The following is a 20,377-nucleotide window of genomic DNA, read 5'->3' as shown; positions in this document are numbered from 1 at the left end:
CCATTTCCGACTAAAAATCACAGTAGTTGAGTGAGAGGACTCTGTCCCCATCTTGTGGATGTAACTTTGCAATACTGCAACTAGTTGATCTTCACATTGTAAATCTGCAAAAACGATTATGGACCTCAAATACTTGAAAAGCATTAAATTAAAATGATGTTATAAATTTTCTTGACAACTTATTAATTGTCTTAAAAACTAAAATTCACTGAAAGAACTAATTTCATGGGAAGAATGTATAACTCCCATAAGTCATACAGTACATATCCTGAGAAGAAAATAAAAGCTCAATCATCCTTATTTTGCATGTATCTTAAAGAAAAACAATTTAATGAATGTAATGAAACATATGATTTGGTAGCATTATGTATCTACTGTATGAAGTTTTTCAAATCATAATTAAACCACACTGAAAGTGTAGTATTTAAAAGTAGTATTTAAAATGAATTTTCACACCAAACCTCAAAAGAGCAAATGATAGGTTGCAGTCACCATGTCACCTACTCTTCTGAGATTGGGATGATGACATGGGGCAGAGGAGTGGATGCCGTGTGCTCAAACAGTGCTTAAATCATTCAAGAAAAACAATGAAAATCAATAACTTTGTTAGATCCACACACTTACATAACGTAATAGTACAGGTTTGTATGCAATTTCTGACTCATGGTGGTTTTATTAATGTCTTACAACATTGTCATAGATCTATGTTTAGCATATTATCCCTAGAGAAAGGGCTATTTTATAGGATTCTGCAACCTCTGTGTGCTTCCATTTGAATACTGTCTATTCAGTGGTCTTGTTTCAGAACCCAGATTTCACATTAAAAACTGAAAAAAACAAAAAAACAAAAACAAATTGAAACTCCATAGGCCCTAAAATTCTGTAAAATTATTTATAAAGGAGGAATTTAAAAAAAGGCCATTTCTGAAAATTATAAACACCAGCTCTGGGGTGATCCTATTATTTTGTTAGTCTCACAAGGCATAAGTATTTAGCTTTGTTAGCATTTAGCTTTGTCTTTCCTTGCTGTCTATCAGAACAAACATGTGACCAAAATAATGACAATCACACCAAACTACTGACATAGATTCAAGTTTTCATAAAAAAACAAAAACAAAAAAAAAACTATACAACAAGCAACAAATACATGCCACCCTGATTTAAAATTATTTTTCCTTTTTATCTTATCACTGTGAGATATCATGATTGCATTAAGATATCAATATTTTAAATACAAAGTAATACATGTATAATTAGCTACAAGACTAACTGTTTTCTTTTAAACCGACGGATGTAATGTAATGGCCATTAGACAAGTATTTTATCATTTATGACCATATTACATGGCTTTAGGTAATCAAACATTACCGATGATTACCTCTGTGCTACCAGTGTTTTTGCTTTGCATAAATGTGTGTTTGTGTGTGCGTATACACCAAAGATCCCCCTTGAGGGCCACAGTGAACTCTACCTAGAAGGACATGGACACCAATCTCTACTCATGGGGGCCCCAAAGCAATAAAAACTACAAGCTGGTACATTTTATTTATTTTTTTTTAAAGTAAAAAAAAAAGTAAATGAATAATGAGGACCAGAAACCGTTTGGTTACCAACATTCTTCAGAATATCTTTTATGATCAGCAGAAGAAACAAACTCAGATTTGTAACAACTTGAAAGTGAATAAAGGATGACAGAATTTTCATTTTTTGTGAATTATGTTATCCACCCGGAGCTGCTTCCATGGCTTACATAAGGCCTTAGTTCACCCCCCGGAGCCATGTGAGACCCTTTTTTTTAATGGATGGGTGCTTTTTATTTTACTTCTTTTGGACTGAAGCACTGCAACACCCGCTGAGTGCCATTAAACAGCTCGAAAGATCAAAGACAATTTAATATAACTCCGACTGGATTTGTCTAAATTAAGAAAGTCATTTACACCTAGGATGCCTTGAGGGTGAGTAATTTATGGCCTAATTTTCATTTTTGGGTGAACTAACCCTTTAAGATTTTAATATATTTGATCATCTTAATATAGTAGTCAACATTTGAAGTGAATCAAAAAAGTTCATCAAGTTGTCCTGAGACAAGAATGCATTTTGGTTTTAGATTTTAAGACAACTTTGATAAAAGGTTTTGATCCACTTCAAATGTTGACTAGTGTAAATAACAGTATGGGTTGTTTTGACCTTGGTTAGTGTTTAAACAATAAATAACTGGTGGTGTTTAGTAATGAATAATTTAATAACTCATTCAAAATACACTCACTTATTGCCACCTACTGCTGGTGTCACCACCAGAAGAATGAACGAATTAGTGAATTTAAAGGTTTCATCTGATGCGATTTCAATTTTTCCTTTCTCTTTGGAGTGCTACAAGCTCTTGGTGCATAAAGAAGATCTGTAAAGTTGCAAAGACTAAAGTCTCAAATCCAAAGAGATATTCTTTATAAAACGTATGGGTGAACCTGCACTTTCAAAGAATCCGGCGTTTCGACAAAGGTGTAAGACTAAGGTATTGACATAAGGTATCATTTTGTCCGATCTGTACTGAATGATGGCAAAATAATTCTTCATTATTGTCCTACAGTTGATATGGTGGCAGACATTTTAACAAAATCTGTGTCTAAAGCTAAAATGGATAAATGTATGTGTTTTTTTATTTGGAGTGTGAAGAATTAATTGTAATTTGGAAATGCATGTATGTGATGCACTGTGTTATATTCTGTCAATTTAAGAACAAGTGGGGGTGTAGACATATGTAATTGTTTATGTTCTCTAATTGACTGTGATCTATTTTCATGAAGTGGGTGGAGTATACATACACATACACAGGTGTGCAATCATTAATAAAATGGCAGCTGCTCTCTTGTGTGGGTGTTCAGGCTAAACGCCAGATAATGTCTGAGTTGTAAGTCTTTTAATCCTTCGTCATGTATTACCGGTTACCTAGCTCTAACTGAGATGGCAGCGCCAACAACTCCTACCTAAAACGGCTCGTTCTAACAAGCCCCCACATGTCTATGTCATGATGTGGGCAGATTAGCATAACACCGGGCAAATGTTCACGCAAAGAAGGGAGGCGTAACTTTGATTCTCGCTGTAGTATTGTTGCTGGTGCAGCCACTGTTGTGTGGAGATGCTGTGTGTTTCATTGTGAAGCTGAAACTACTTTGTTTGGCCTTCCAAAAGAGGATGATATCCGCTTTGTCATGCCTGGAGCTGATGTGCTGGTTGCTGAGGAAATACATCATCTTTGCGCTGTGGACTGCCGGATCGGCTTTCACCGTGGAAAAACCGGAGTCCAGCCCGGGGTCGTCACATGTGGTTGCCCGCCGGCTGCTCCTTCATTGAATCCGCCGGTGGCGCCATTCTCAAGCCCACCTGCCGCCGCTCACTCAGCCCCCCGTCCGTTCCTCAGTTCCAACTTTGCAAGGATAGTCCGGCGCTTCTGACTCATAGCCTGTACGTACTTTTTTTATATTTAAAGAATTTGCCACTTATGATTCAAACGCGAGTTTTGAGCAGTGTAGAGTAGCGCTTGTTGTTTGTCATTTCTCCAGACATGGTTTTATGTTTACGCAGCGCAATACGCAACACAACACATAAAAAGACAGTATAAGTCATTATAATAAATAATTATGTCCCCACTGGATGCGACAGAACCAGGGAGTATAATCATATTAGCCCCGTTCTGTCAACACTGCACTGGCTCCCTATCAAACATCGTATAGATTTTAAAATCTTGCTCATTACTTATAAAGCCCTGAATGGTTTAGCACCTCAGTATTTGAATGAGCTTGTTACATTATAGTCCTCCACGTCCGCTCCGTTCTCAAAACTCTGGCAATTTGATAATACCTAGAATATCAAAGTCAACTGCGGGCGGCAGATCCTTCTCCTATTTAGCGCCCAAACTCTGGAATAACCTACCTAACATTGTTCGGGAGGCAGACACACTCTTGCAGTTTAAATCTAGATTAAAGACCCATCTCTTTAACCTTGCTAACACATAACACACTAATACGCTTCTGATATCCAAATCCGTTAAAGGATTTTTAGGCTGCATTAATTAGGTAAACCGGAACCGGGAACACTTCCCATAACACCTGATGTACTTGCTACATCATAAGAAGAATGGCATCTACGCTAATATTAGTCTGTTTCTCTTATTCCGAGGTCACCATAAGCCACCAGATCCAGTCTATATCCAAGTCAGAGGGTCATTGCAGTCACTCGGATCCAGTACGTATCCAGCCCAGATGGTGGATCAGCACCTAGAAAGGACCTCTACAGCCCTGAAAGACAGCAGAGACCAGGACAACTAGAGCCCAGAGACAGATCCCCTGTAAAGACCTTATCTCAGATGACCACCGGGACAAGACCAAAGGAAACAGATGATTCTTCTGCACAATCTGACTTTGCTGCAGCCTGGAATTGAACTGCTGGTTTCGTCTGGTCAGAGGAGAACTGGCCCCCCGACTGAGCCTGGTTTCTCCCATGTTTTTTTCTCCATTCTGTCACTGATGGAGTTTTGGTTCCTTGCTGCTGTCGCCTCTGGCTTGCTTAGTTGGGGACACTTCATTTACAGCGATATCATTGACTTGATTGCAATTTATTGCACAGATACGATTTAAACTGAACTGAGCTGCATGATGACATCACTGAATTCAATGATGAACTGCCTTTAACTGTCATTTTGCATTATTGACACACTGTTTTCCTAATTAATGTTGTTCAGTTGCTTTGATGCAATCTTTTTTGTTTAAAGCGCTATATAAATAAAGGTGACTTGACTTGACAAATGCCTCGGTTATAATGGGTTTTATTGTTTTTGTCTTGTCCCACCCAGGACACAGGGCATCAAAGTATGTTAAGGGGCGTAACATTTCCATCACACGCTTGAGGTATTCGGCCAATCACAACACACTGGATAACTTGCCAATCAGTGTACACCTCGCTTTTCAGAATGATGAGCTTTGAAAAAATCTATGTGTATCAAAAAGGCGGGGCATAGAGGATCAACAATATGTACATTATGTGGAAATTAAGTTTTTTTTTCTTTTTACCTTAAACCGCATAAACACATTACATTACACCAAATACACAACGTTATTTTTAGCAACGTCACATGACCCCTTTAAAAGATTTGAGTTGCAAAAATAAATCCAAATACCAATCCATTTTAGTTACTTACTAGATAAACGCTTTTGGTATATTTGCACATATGTTTTAATAAAGTACTTTTGAACAAGGTTTTAATACAGTATGAGTTATTTTGACTTTCCTCGTTGTTTATTGAGGAATCATTCATTGACTGATTCCCTGTAAACAAATCTTATCGCCACCTACTGCTGCTGCTGCTGATGCAACCTGGGGAAGAACGAACGCGAAAACTGGTGAAAAGAGGCAAACGATTTCTGGTGAAAAGATTCAAAATACTCTCACTGAGATGAATCCAAATCCCCACCACCACTACATGTTACAGCCGTGCCTTTTTAGAAAGATCTGTAAGGGCGATGTGACGTGAGGGAATGTGATTGGAGGAGGCTTGAGCTATATAACTCACAGACCGCTGCTCCTCCCTTTTGCCAGTGGAGTTTCACTACGAGCTTCTGCACCACACAGGGCAGACGGGAACACAAACACAAGTAAGTCACAATTCATTCCGCAAATCAATCTATATACATTATACATCCGAAAGTCCGCATTGCTTTCTCCTGGCTTCTGATACGCGCACAATCGCACATCGTTCTGAATGTGTTGCCATGAAAATGTGCTCTGGCTCGACTCCATGTCAATTTCTCCCCACTGTTTCACCCTTTGCTCTAATGCCTACGTGGACTTTGTGTGGACAGTCACTTAATGCTGATATTGACTGAACGTTCACATTGGTCCATCAGAAAGGCCGTGTTTTCAGTGTGCACTTGTGAGACGTTGTCATTCTCGGGACATTAGGTTTATAAAGGATCAATACGACTAAAGTTTTCCTAATCCAGTGTGTGTTAGCGCTCGTGCTAGCTGGTATACGTGTCACTATGGCGCACGCGCAGCTCAAAGTTTACTGGAGTTGGTGTCTAGCCAGGACAAGTTTTTCATCGCCGCAAAGCAAAAAAATAAATAAAAAAATAAATAAATCACTGTCGAATTTTCCAACAACACACGTTATTAGTTCGATTAACTATGTACAAATCCACCCCTCTCGTAATATATTTTTTAGATGTGAATATTTGTGAAATTATGAAGTGTTAAACGAGAAATTCGTCTTTCCTACTCTGTTAGCCGTTAGCATGGCGTGTCATGAGTTGACGTAGCGCGCATGTATACAACAGGGTGAACATTTTACATACAAAACTCGTTTTTTACACACACAAAACATTTCCGTATTATGTTTACGGTAAACTATTTCGCCAGCTGCTTTTTTTTGTCATTCCAAGAGCGAATGTAACGTAAATCCGCCATATTTAAATCTGACATACGCAGAAATGGCCACGTTAGCAAGTCGGAGAGCCGCTGGGCCATTTCAACACTTTGACAAAAACATTTTTTTTTTGTTTAGCTTTACATGTTTCACATTCTTTATATACATTTATTTGCGAATGTATCTTTTCAAGCGTGTTGATGAAAACTAAGGAAAACTTAACAAGTAGGTGACTAGACCAGTCCTTTAGTTACTATTTCCAGTTTTATTTAACGAATCACATTTGCATGTATTTAAACAAGAATTATGCAAGGTTTTAAGAAATGCAAATAAATCATGCCACGTGTAACTAAGTTCTGGCGACCTAAAGTGGCTTTGCATCATTGAAGACATTTCCTTTTCAATTCTCTGTTTTGATTTTAGGCAAAAGCTGGCAGGCTGACACGTACGGGCAGCTTTACAGGACGGATTATCTGGTAACTGACCATTTAGCTGGTAAGATTATTGACCACTGTCTTTGTTTCTACTAGATTAATTTGCTGACATGCCTAATGTTTGCTTTGAGCCACAAGATCCTTGTTTGTCTTGTGTTTATACCAATGGGTCACAAGATGTTCAGCCTGATCTTTAAGATCAAATCACATTTTATGAGTGATCATATGATTTAAGTGTTTTATAAAACTAGTCATTTGAGCGTTTGAAGGGTTTTTAGTGTTTGGCTTGTGGATCAATTCTCTTGGCTTGCTTGTGCCTTGAGCTGTATGTATGTGTCTGAAGTTTTAGCCTCCAAGTCTTTAGGAGGCCTGTAAAGGAAGAGGCCCTGGCAGGGGCATGCAGAGAAGCACAGTAAAACAGCCTTGTACTGTGAGGTTTGCGTTTGCATTCGTGGGGGTTGAGGGGCCAGATTGTCAGAGTGAACTGGAAGGAATGTTGTATGACTTAATACGCGAGTGATGGTTAGTTACCTCTTCTATAGATGATAGTCTTCCATTTTGCCCACCATTTTCGCTACCTATTTTGTATTATACTTGAAGAGCTGTGTTAGTCTTTGACATTGAAATTTCTACAGCGAATGAGTGGTCCTTCAGGACTCAAGGCCTTATGGCTGTAACAGTACCCTCAGCATTTATAATCTTGTCTTTTCCTCAGAGTCCTGTACTGGGTGTAGGGGAGCAACCTGCCAAGTAGATATTTCACTGAGGTGTGGCGTGCATGTTTTCAATTAAATGTGATACTTTTATTTACAATGTAGAAACGTATTCTTTTTGCTGCTCTGCATACTAGGGGTACAGCAAATAAGGGTTAGTGGGGAAATCCTCTTAGCTTTAGAGCTCGTTCAACTAACTCCGTGGCTTAGAATTAGCCCTTGGCCAAGGTAACAGACGGGCAACTTTGACCTTCCACAAAATGGATCAGTTGCATTAAAATTGCTTCTACTGATTGTGTTCTCTTATATTGTTTAGAACAAATCACTGTTTTGTGAAATTAAGTTATTTTCCAAAATATTGTTTATTTTTCTCCCCTTTCTTTAAAGTCATGATTTTTTGTGAGTTTTAGTTTTTTTTATTTTTATTTTTTTTTTTTCAAATTAAACTGGTTATTGTAAAAGAAAAGAAAAAAATAGTACTGGGACTTCGGTCCATTGGTTCTTGGTTAGAAGGTGGCAGTTTTTAAGAAATGGGCTGGGTTTAAGTGGAGTATTGTTCCCAGTAAGAACAGTAACATGGAAAATAGATGTGGTGAATATCGTTTTTTCATTGTTTTTTTTTTTTTTATTGTTATTGTGAAAAGGTTTCAGCTCCACCCATGTTGATAAATGGTTGTGTTTTAACTGCCAGTGTGCATTTTGTTTTACCTTGTCGTAATTTCATAGTTACGCTAAACACTGTTCCTTCATGCAGTAATTACATGTTATCTTTTTTCTTAGTGGCACACTCGGACTCCGTGTAAACGTGGGATTTCGACCATGAGCTCAGTCGCTGTACTTACGCAAGAAAGCTTTAATGAGCATCGCAGTGGCCTTCTGCCAGAGAAGGCCAAAGGTATGTGGCCATTTTAGCCATTTCTGACTTACCAGTAACCATTCTCTGGCAAAGTTAATGTTATATTTTGTACCTCTCTCTTCCTGTTAGCTGCTGTGGCAGGCACTAGTGGTGCCGAAGATGAGGATAGCCTTCCCACCTACAAGGATGCCTTTCCCCCTCTGCCTGAAAAGCCTTTGCCAGAGGGGGTACAGGAGACTGGAAATGCCTGGACGACTAAGATCAGACCTCTCAAGTCCTCTGTAATCACCCAGGTACAGTCATCAAGCATGTTACAGTCACTATCTCCTCGGGAATTAGTGTCGGGCTATATGCTCAGTTGTCATATCATCCTATCGTCAGAATGTGAGATCGCAGATACACAATATTACGCTAATTTACTTATTTACTTAGTTTCATTGCCAATAAGTGAGCTAACTCCAGTGTAAGGGTAAAAGTAGCCTAATGTTTTTAATATGACTGAATTTGTATTTAACATAACAATTTAATAGAAACATTGTATGTACTAATTATAATGCTTACATTTTCCTCAGTTATTCTAAAAAAGCAGCTACAGAAAACGAGCAAAGAACATATACATTACTAAAGAACATCATCACTGACTCAGTCTAGCGCAAGTTTATACGCTTTAAAAAAAAAAAACATTCCCAGTGAAGCCATCTACACTGCATGATGAATAAATCTCTTATACTTCCATCACATGTACATCAGCCCTTTGTTGTTTACGATGAGAGAATTCGCAAGTCAGAAATCAGTCAGTGAGCGTGCACTGGACAACAAAACTAAAGAAAAATAAAAAATAAAAAAAACACGCAGAGAAAGAAATATGATAGAACAAATTAGCCCTAATATTAATTAGATAGCATTACTAGCCTAATAATAATAAATGTCTTGCTATTGTCAAAGGCATCAGCCACAGGCAATATCTCTGACTGTCATCAATTCACTATACTATCGTCTATCGGCTCAACCGTATCTGGGTATATTGATTCAAGAGTTTGACTGATTTCCACTTTGATAAATACAGGTTTTCCATGTGCCTCTGGAAGAGCGCAAGTACAAGGACATGAACCAGTTTGGAGAAGGAGACCAGGCTAAAGTTTGTCTTGACATTATGCACAAGACTGGAGCCCACCTGGAACTCTCCATGGCTAAAGACCAAGGCCTCTCCATAATGGTCTCTGGGAAGCATGACGCAGTCATGAAAGCCCGCAAAGAGATTGTGTCCCGACTGCAGACTCAGGTAATATGAAATATTAAATAACAAAATGGTATAGGGTTTTAATATCAATGTTTTATCGCTATTGGTCATGAAGATAACCTGATAATGCTTATAAACTTGTCTGTGTAAGCCAGAATTATAATATTTGTAACTTCTGTATTTACTTGACTACAGGCTTCAGCTACTGTGGCCATCCCCAAAGAACATCATCGCTTTGTCATTGGCAAGAGTGGGGAGAAGCTGCAGGAGCTTGAACTGAAGACTGCCACCAAGATCCAGATCCCTAGACCCGAAGACCCCAGTAACCTCATCAAGATCTCTGGAACCAAGGAAGGCTTGGAGAAGGCCAAGCACGAGATCCTGCTCATCTCTGCTGAGCAGGTCTGAAACGTCATTTCAGTTTAAAATTGTTTTTTTTTTTTTTTTTTTTTTTTTTTTTTTTGTCTCTCTTTTTTTTTTTTTTTTTTTTTTTTGATGTAGGATAGTGCTAATTATTTGTCATTTATTGAGTAATAAACAACATTGTAAATGATGGTTTCATTAAATCATTGCAGGATAAGCGTGCTGTGGAGAGAATGAACATTGAAAAGGTGTATCATCCCTTCATCACTGGAGCTTATAACAAGGTGGTGGGGGAATTGATGCAGGAGACAGGAGCCCGCATTAATGTACCCCCACCAAGTGTGAACAAAACTGAGATCGTCATCACTGGGGAGAAAGAGCAGGTGGCCCTGGCCATAGCCAAGATCAAGAAGATTTATGAGGAGAAGGTGAGCAATGACACAATAATGAATGGACTTTAGTTGACTTTGCCAAAATCCACAGTATGCTTCAGAAACACAGGGCTGAATTTCTGTGTGAAAGAAGTAATGATTTTAAATGTGACCTTTTGCTCATTTCAGAAGAAGAATGCTACCACTATTGCAGTGGAGGTGAAGAAATCTCAGCACAAGTATGTGATTGGGCCTAAGGGTAACACCCTGCAAGAGATCCTGGACAGGACCGGCGTCTCGGTCGAGATCCCACCCCTCGACAGCAGCTCAGAGACAGTAATCCTGCGTGGGGAGCCAGACCGGCTGGGCCAGGCACTCACTGAAGTGTATGCCAAGGTAAACAAGCTCGTTTTCCTCCCCCCTGCATGTATCGGTACAAGAATTCCTTCCCCCAAGCTCTCTTTCGCATTCTTCTCTTTTAGCCTTAATTTAGAAAATGTATTGAAAATATTCTTGCAGAAATGCTATAAATTTGACTCTGTAACCTTTGACCCTTACTTTTTTTTTCTCTCTACAGGCCAATAGCTACACTGTGTCCTCAGTCTCTGCTCCCTCTTGGCTTCATCGTTTCATTATTGGCAAGAAAGGACAGAATCTGGCAAAGATCACACAGCAAATGCCCAAGGCGAGTCAACTTTCCACTAATCAAGTCAGAGTGCTAAGCCAGATTTCTCCATTGTCTTGCTCAATGAGGGGAAATATGTAGATGTAGCTAATGATTAGTAAATGTTTTTGACCAGAGTAACATGTCAGAGTGACAGTACAAAGGTCACAGTAGTTGTGTCAACCTGCACAGGTAGGTTCGAATGACACTGGAATCTAGCCACGAAGAAACACCCAAGAGTCACAAATACATTAGTTCATTTTGTATTGGTCTATTAAAATAATACATAGACAGATGCTTTTGTATGAGTATGTATTGTATTGTATACACCCTCATGTTGTTCAAAACCCAACAAAGCAAAAAAGTCTTGTTTGTTCATGAAACACACATTTAAGGAAACCTGAGATATTTCTGTTCCTGTATTAAAAGAAGTCTACACCAATCTTGATGCTTCAAAAAGACATGTTAAAATCAATCCATATGAATCGTTTAATTGACACTTCCGAACAGTCGTGATGAACTGAATTAGTTTAGCCTATTATTTGCATATGAACATTCATTAATGCAAATACATTGAACTTCTTGAAGCATCAAAGTTTTGGTGGAATGGTCTATGAATGGATGGACTGAAATTCCTCAGCTTTTATTAAAATCTCTTCATTTGTGTTTGAGAGTGAATGGATGTTTTATAGGTTTGGAATTAAATGAGGATAAGTAAATTACTGAATTTTGAACTATTTGAAATATCAGGTCAGTAAGACTGCTCTGTGTTTATCAACAGGTGCACATTGAGTTCACCGAGGGAGAGGACAAGATCACGCTGGAGGGTCCCACCAAAGATGTACAGATAGTACAGGGCCAGATTGAAGCCATTGTTACAGATCTGGTAAGACTTTAACTTTCCTATTTCGTGGCAAATGCTTTCACTTGTGTTATTACTTTTGGGCATATGTTGGCCTCAATGTATCCTAAACAATTTGGTTGATTTTCATGTATTCTTTATAAAATTAGCCGAATGGACTACACAGAGATAAGCGTGGACCCCAAGTTCCACCGACACTTAATTGGGAAAGGCGGCGCAAACAGTGAGTACAGCTGTTTTGATGTTTACAGCAGATATTATGTGAACACATTCATGTATCTTTCATAAACCCATTTTTTTCCCCTCTGCATCTAGTTAACCGCATAAAGGAGCTTCACAAAGTGTCAGTCCGCATTCCACCTGACAACGAGAAGAGCAACCTGATCCGTATTGAGGGTGACCCCCAGGGCGTGCAGGAGGCCAAGAAGGAGCTGCTAGAGCTCGCGTCACGCATGGTAAGTTGGATAAATTTATAAGTGAATAAAGCAGACTCCGTTTACCATATTCTCTCCAGTGTTTTTTAGGTTATTGTTTACCAGTTATGTGCTTCTATCGTTTGCATTTGTCTTAGATGATTTACTTTAGGTTACTGTCTGTGGTAAATCTATTTGTGTAATGCTGAAATTGGAGTCAGGTGCGTGTGTAGTTAGTGGAAAATAACATCCGTAGGCTCTACAGCCTCAGAGTATAAAGTCCTCTGGGTTATTTGCTGGAGTTGCCTGGCAACTCTTGACTGAAAGTCTCTAAGAATGTCATGATTTCAACAGGAGAATGAGCGTACAAAGGACATGATCATTGAACAGCGTTTTCATCGAGCCATCATTGGACAGAAAGGGGAGAAAGTTAAGGAAATTCGGGATAAGTTCCCTGAGGTAAATGTTTTAAGATGCATGGCATATTTTTCAATGTCACATTTCTGTGTCTTATAATAAAGAAAACATTATTTTTTTTTCTCCTTGCTTTCAGGTCATCATCAACTTCCCTGACCCAGCGCAGAAAAGTGACATTGTACAACTGCGCGGGCCTCGCACTGAGGTGGAAAAGTGCACAAAATTTATGCAGAAAATGGTGGCTGAAATGGTACACACTTTTTTTTTTTTTTTTTTTTCTTTTTCTAATTTCCTGAATTTTCTATTTTCATCTCCGTAATTGCTGAGGTTGGGAATCCGTATATCAGGAACGCTAATTTTGGCAATGGCAAGGTTTCATTCCACTTAACATCTGGGATTTTTCATTCTTGTTTTTCTCACAATGCAATTACCTTATCTATTATAATCTATTTATTATAAAATAGTCTGCAGTTCTGTCGTCTGCCTGGTGGATTCAGAATTTTTATTCTGCTTGAAAAAGATGTTCTGAAAGTTATTCCATTTAGTGTCTCTGTGTGCTTATTGCTGTGACATGCTTTCCTGTTCTCAAAGAATTAGATTAAAACTATTTTAGGTGCAAACAGGCCTTACAACTCTGAGTATCTTTCCTTTTTTTTTTTTTTTTTTTTATTGATAAACTCATTCAATAGGAAATGCGCATGATATGAATTAAAATATGAATTTCGACATCAGCACATGTGGTATGCAGTACACTATTTGCGTCCCATTCATTTTATTAACTTTTTTTTTTTTAAAGCACACATACTCTCCTAAAGTATACACTTTATTGCGCATTTGCCAACCGCTGGTGTTCATACATGCTTTCAAACGGAGTATACTGTGGCAGGCTGTGTGTGTGTAAAAGTATATTTTGGTCTTAACAGTCTGTGATACGACAGTGTCAATTTTAGCATTTCCTAAACAGTCCTATTTTTATGTTCTTTTCCAGGTTGAGAACAGCTTTTCTGTCTCCGTCCCCATTTTCAAGCAGTTCCACAAAAATATAATTGGCAAAGGAGGAGCAAATATAAAGAAGGTAAGAAGTTACTTTTTAGACTTCCAAGTTCATCCATTTTCAGTCTGTTTACTTACTGGCTCTATTTTTCTTTTTTCAGATCCGCGAAGAGACTAACACTAAGATTGATCTGCCTGCGGAAAACAGCAACTCTGAAATGATTATCATCACAGGAAAGAAGGCAAACTGTGAGGCCGCAAAAAACAGGATCCTGGCCATTCAGAAAGAACTGGTGAGGGGTTTGTTTGTTAGATATTTGTTGTATTTTTGAAATGTCAAGTTAAAAGTCCCCCCCCTCCTTATTACTGGAAAGAAGTAATATACACTACCATTCAAAACTTTGATTTCTGAAGGATCATGTGACCCTGAAGACTGGAGAAATCACAGGGATTGTTTTTTTTTTATAAAATATTACAATAGAAAACAAATGCAATAAGCATAGGAGGCTTATTTCAGAAACCTTGTAATTATAGTGCATGTGGATGGAAGGGAATGTATTTATTTATTCATTTTTTTGCAGGCAAATATTACAGAGGTTGAGGTGTCCATCCCCTCAAAACTGCACAACTCCCTAATTGGCTCCAAGGGGCGTTTTGTGCGTTCCATCATGGAGGAGTGTGGTGGCGTGCACATCCATTTCCCAACAGAGGGCTCTGGCATCGATGCAGTGACAATCAGAGGCACAGCGGAGGAGGTAGAGAAAGCCAAGAAACAGCTGCTGTCCCTGGCAGAAGAAAAGGTATGGGTTTCCTTCAAGAACTTGAAACTTAAAGCCGGTAATGCTGATGTTACGCTTGGAATGTCATCTGGGCTCAGGATTTGTTAGTACAAGTTTCCAAACTGCTTTAAACACAAGGCCAGTCATTATTGCTCTAAAAACAATTGAGTCTACTTAAGAGCTGTGCATTTATTGTGTGACTAAAGATGTTTGTGGTGTATTTTTATTTTTTTATTAGCAAATTAAAAGCCACACAGTTGAGCTTCGTGCCAAACCTGAATACCACAAGTTCCTTATTGGAAAAGGAGGTGGAAATATCCGCAAGGTGCGGGACAGCACAGGTGCCAGGATCATCTTCCCTACTGCTGATGATAAGGATCAGGAGCTGATCACGGTCATCGGTACAGAGGAAGCTGTAGCAGAAGCACAGAAGGAGCTGGAGGCACTTATTAAGAGCTTGGTTAGTCCCCATGGTCATCTCTTGTTTTTTTTTTTCTTTGTTTTGTTTTTTACCCCAACACTGATCCTCAGAAAAATGAGAATCTTCGGAATTGATTTGCCCTACTTTTTGAATACTCTTTGCCCTAATGATTCTTAAATCATATTTCTGATATCAGGATAACGTTGTAGAAGATTTCATGATTGTCGATCCCAAGCACCATCGGTTCTTCGTGGCACGTCGTGGCCAAGTCCTGAGAGATATTGCTGATGAGTATGGTGGCGTTATAGTCAGTTTCCCCCGAACTGCCACACAGAGCGATAAGGTCACCCTAAAGGGAGCCAAAGATTGTGTGGAGGCAGCAAAGAAACGCATGCTGGAGATGATTGAGGATTTGGTAAGTAGATGTAACAATCTGTAATGCAGCAGTCTAAGATTGGAATCGCATTTATGCTGTTTTAAAGAGGTAACAGACAACATGTTCCACTAAATTTGCAGGATGCTCAAGTGACCATGGAGTGTGTGATCCCTCAGAAGTTCCACCGCTCCATAATGGGGCCTAAAGGCTCTCGCATACAGCAGATCACTAAAGACCACAATGTGCAGATCAAGTTTCCAGACAGAGATGACCAGCAAGGTAAATACCACAGTGAATATCAATAATTAAAAGGTCATATTATGGAAATCAAATGTCTCTTGATCTACATTTGAAATAGAAACCACAACTCTACCTTGTACAGAGTCAGGGGTTTTCAGACTGGGGTCCACAGACCCTTGGGGGTCCGTAACACAAAGCCAGGGGGTCTGCGAAATAATTTGAAATACCGTATTTTCCCGACTGCAACTCGAGTTTATCTTTTGAAACGTGCTATGATTTATATTCCAAAGTGACTTTATATAATGCATTAATGTCAAATAAGCAAAGCGTAAACACTTAAAAGCAGGCACTTCAAGGTTTATATAGCTAAATATATTTCTCATGTCTATTTGACAAGTAGACCGTATAGCAGATTTTTTTTTCTTCATTTTAGGAAGTGGTTCACATAGACCAAGACGGAAAGCACATTTAGTTATATATATATATATTTTTTTATTTTACAAAAGCACGTTTCACTGTCATTTTGAAGGTGCACAAATAAAAATTTGAATGATGACAATGAATGACGTCTTGCTCTTATCTGACGGATATCACATTTTTCCACTGATATAAGGAGTCCAAAGTGTTTGTGCTGGCGCCGCCCGCACGCGCACACATATCAGTTCTAGCATTGCAACTTGACATCACAGCCTCATCATCAGCAAACTAAATGAGACAACTAAACCTACAAAAGGTATTTGGTGACTCAATTTAACTTGTCTGTTGTACAATATGTACAGTAGGTTTTGCCGGTCAGCGTGAGTATGCCGTGCTGTTTTTCCAAACATTATTTTTCATATGTGAAGGATTCTGGGCATGGGAGAAGTACAAAGCCTTCTTTATATAATAAGTAACCTAATAGTTTAGCAACCAAATGTTAGACTGTGTAAAGATTCACTCATGGAAACGATTCATGCCGAATGAGAGGTTTGCGATTCCACTATGTGGTTAAGCTTCAGTTTTTAGTAAGTTTAGTTTGTTATGGACATAATAATATACACATTCTTTCTATGAGGGTTTCACTGCACTAAATAAAATGAGTTAATGCGTTTACAAAATGCACTTATTCGTATGTACACAGGACAAAGACATGTAATATCTGAGGGAGTGCAGAGCCATGATCTATATATATATATATATATATATATATATCTATATCTATATCTCTATCTCTATATATATATATATATATATATATATATATATATATATATATATATATATATATATATATATATATCTATATATATATATATATATATATATATATAATGGCGAGCAAGCCCGCTATAAGCAGAGAGATTCGTGCTGGCACCCTCTCATATTACAATAATGCACTCTTGACATTTGCCATAAAAATAATGCCAAAAACTGCCTCAAATTAACTATAAATAAAAAGCTGCAGTCCATTTCTTATTAGTTAAAATGAATAAAGACTATCTCGTGTTTTTCACAAGCATCCACGGGATCGGCACCTATGGCATTTAAAAATAAATGTTTGTAATGATCAGCACTATAATTTTTTTTTTTTTTAATATACATGTATATTCATTTATTTTTATGATTGCCACACTTTAAACGATTTGGAATAAGGGGTAGTAAAATTCATGTTAGTGTTAAGTACATTCCTTTTATTTAGACCTATTCCGTATTTAAATTATTTCTGAAAGTAATAGTAAAATGCGTCTTGCACACAGATGCAACTTATGATTTTAGAATAAAGTTAATTTTAATATAATGAATTTAAATACGTGCAGTCCCCTCTGAACATTGACATTTATGAGTTTTGCAGAGGCCTTAATCTAAAATTTTATGAGGCCCCTTTTCTACACCTTTGTTTCTATCGATTACATATATAATCTGCAAACTTTCTGTTTTACTCAGCTCCATCAGCTGATGCTCCAGTTCAGGAGAATGGAGAGGCTAATGGAGAGGTGAAGGAGCCTGCTGATCCTTTAGTCCCAAAGAAGTGTGATGTCATTGTGCTCTCTGGCCGCAAAGAGAGATGTGAAGCTGCTGTTGAAGCACTAAAGGTGTGACTCCCTAGTGAAATTTCCTTCAATGCAGTAGTTCTTGTTTGTATGTTCTTGGTGCTTTTAGTCAAATGCTATAACAAGTATTCATCCTTTTAGGCTTTGGTTCCTGTAAGCGTAGCGGTGGAAGTGCCTTTTGAGCTTCATCGCTACATCATTGGTCAGAAAGGAAGTGGAATCCGCAAGATGATGGATGAGTTTGAGGTTAGTCTCTTCACAGCTGATTTCAGTGGAATTCTAAATCCGTTTCTGCATCAGGAGTTAAGTCAAATAAATGGCTAGAGATATGCATTGTATTCATAACTAAAGATTTTAACAGTATTTTCTTGCTACTGTCCTGATAAATATATTTTCCTCCCAGGTTAATATTCAAGTGCCTGCTCATGAGTTACAGTCTGATATTATCTCCATTACTGGCCTGGCCTCCCATCTTGACCGCGCTAAAGAGGGTCTTCTTGAGCGTGTCAAAGAGCTACAGGCTGAACAGGAGGATCGGGTGAGTTTGAACCCTGAATAGCAAATGAAACATTGCAAATTATTTCCACTTGGTAATCACACATTCTGTGAATTATATATTATAAATGTATATTTTTGTCCGCAGGCTCTCAGGAGCTTCAAGCTGACCATCACTGTGGAACCCAAGTATCACCCCAAGATCATTGGACGCAAGGGTGCCATAATCACCCAAATCCGCAATGAGCATGAGGTCAACATTCAGTTTCCAGAGAAAAATGATGAGAACCAGGTAACAGGCTGGAGCCTAAAAACAACTTATTTTTCTTCAAAAACAAGCCTTTTTTGAAAATGACCAAGATTTTTTTATTTATTGGTCTACTAGGATCAGATTACCATTACTGGCTATGAGCAGAATGCTGTGGCGGCACGCAATGCTATTCAAGCTATAGTGGATGAACTGGAGGAAATGATCTCTGAGGACATCACCCTGGACAGCAAAGTCCATGCTCGCATCATAGGGGCACGTGGCAAGGGAATTCGCAAAATCATGGATGAGTTTAAGGTGAGATGGTAAAGGTGTCACATCTTCAATCACTCATTTCATACAAAGTATTTGACGACTTATAATTATTATTTTTTTTTTCATAAATACAACATTTTATTAACCGTCGGTATAATTTTTTACCTTTTTTGTGTTTTTTTTTTTTTTAGGTTGATGTTCGATTCCCTCAGAGTGGAGCTGCAGATCCCAATTTAGTGACTGTGACTGGCCGTCCAGAACATGTCGATGAAGCCATTGATCACCTTCTAAACCTGGAGGAGGAATATGTAAGAACATGCTATACTTTGGCAGAAGGAATTAAAATTAAATGATTATTATTAAACTGACAAAAGGGTAATTTTTCATCTTTGCCCTCAGATGGCTGACGTGGTTGAAAATGAAGCCAAAATGGCCTATATGAAGCCTTCTGGTTCCACTGCTTCCAGCATGGAAGAACCACGAGGCCCATCCAAGGGCTTTGTTGTGCGGGAGGCTCCTTGGGCCACTGGCAATGAAAAGGTAAACTTATACTGTGTGTTCAGTGCCATATACTGTGCTGGAAAATTGTAATCAGTCATGAATTTTATGCATTATTCTAATTATGCTTGTGTTTTCTGGTTTTAGGCTCCTGATATGAGCAGTTCTGAGGAATTCCCCAGTTTTGGTGCACCTGTGACTAATGCGAGATCATCTCCATGGGGACCCAAACGTTTTTGAAATGTGTGTCCTCCAGTGGTTATGTTGCAACCCCCAGTTCCCCCTTACTATAATCCCTCATTTGACCCATTTGGATATGGACGGACCACTTACCCTGACCCATAATATATCAGCACATTTCCTCTGCTCAAATTACTTCTGCTATTAAGGGTCTTGATAATTCTCTCTGTGGCTCTTATAAAGGTTCAGTGACCCTTTTACAAGGTTCACCTGAATTGGCATGAAGTGGTTCAACATGTTTGCATTTTCAGAGAGAATCACAAATTGAAGGAAAACAAAAGTAGTCCTGGCCATGCTTCAGGTCTGCAACAATCCAGGTTTAATTTTTGATATGATGCCGTTAAAAAAAAACATTTTCATTACAAAGGTTATTTGAGTTTATTAAGCTGCTCTGTCTCATAGTTGCCTTTGCAATGGGGTTTAGGGAAAAATATACTGTATACCTCTGAAAGATATTGCTTCTGGTTGAAGTCAGATTCATTCATAGGAAATGGGTAACCAGCTGTACTTCTGTCTAGTTCCCTAGGGTAGCCGTTTTGTTGCAGACATTTCACTTGTCTCGTCTTTCCCCATTCCTAATTCCCCAACTCGGGGAAGTGATTCCATGCAGCCTTTACAGCTTTCCAACTTAAAGAGGGACTCTTTACTACAGAAGTATTTTCAAACTGCCATTTGCTTTGGAAGTCCCAGGGATGTACTCACTCGTCAAGTAGAAGTCCCAAGGTTACCAAAGTCTCTAAAACGTACACTAAACTGCTTATCCTTTTTCATTTTGTTTTTGATATTCAGAAATCATGTTTATTGAAGATTATAATATTTGGAAGGATGAAAAAAAAGACCATCCATTTTGTGATGATTTGTTGTGTAGTGTTGTGTTGTTAATTATTGTTGATGGTTGGGTGTGTGTCCAGCTTTTTGTCTTCCAGTTGCTATGCAGGTTGGTCTGAAACCATAGCAATGGCCCTCTTAAAAGCCTTATAAGAATTATGCAAAAATGACAAAGGAAATGATTATGGATAACACTGGAAAAT

General features: G+C 38.4%; 1 protein-coding gene across 1 annotated transcript; it reads left to right on the top strand.

The window, feature by feature from the left end:
* Nucleotides 1-5,509: 5,509 nt before the first annotated feature.
* On the top strand, nt 5,510-20,173 carry hdlbpa (high density lipoprotein binding protein a). Its single transcript, XM_042725803.1, has 28 exons — nt 5,510-5,648; nt 6,842-6,913; nt 8,346-8,460; nt 8,551-8,714; nt 9,488-9,703; nt 9,857-10,063; nt 10,237-10,452; nt 10,585-10,791; nt 10,973-11,080; nt 11,841-11,945; nt 12,066-12,144; nt 12,237-12,376; nt 12,689-12,793; nt 12,888-13,001; nt 13,740-13,826; nt 13,906-14,037; nt 14,326-14,544; nt 14,762-14,983; nt 15,141-15,359; nt 15,461-15,599; nt 17,484-17,632; nt 17,732-17,836; nt 17,994-18,128; nt 18,234-18,377; nt 18,471-18,650; nt 18,800-18,916; nt 19,008-19,148; nt 19,254-20,173. The coding sequence occupies exons 3-28, from the start codon at nt 8,385-8,387 to the stop codon at nt 19,344-19,346; spliced, it is 3,819 nt and encodes a 1,272-aa protein (XP_042581737.1). The 5' UTR covers nt 5,510-5,648; nt 6,842-6,913; nt 8,346-8,384; the 3' UTR covers nt 19,347-20,173.
* The last annotated feature ends 204 nt before the right edge of the window (nt 20,174-20,377 follow it).

This window comes from Cyprinus carpio, chromosome B6 (genome assembly GCF_018340385.1).
Source record: "Cyprinus carpio isolate SPL01 chromosome B6, ASM1834038v1, whole genome shotgun sequence".
Taxonomy (NCBI): domain Eukaryota; kingdom Metazoa; phylum Chordata; class Actinopteri; order Cypriniformes; family Cyprinidae; genus Cyprinus; species Cyprinus carpio.
This window is presented reverse-complemented; position numbering and strand designations above follow the sequence as displayed.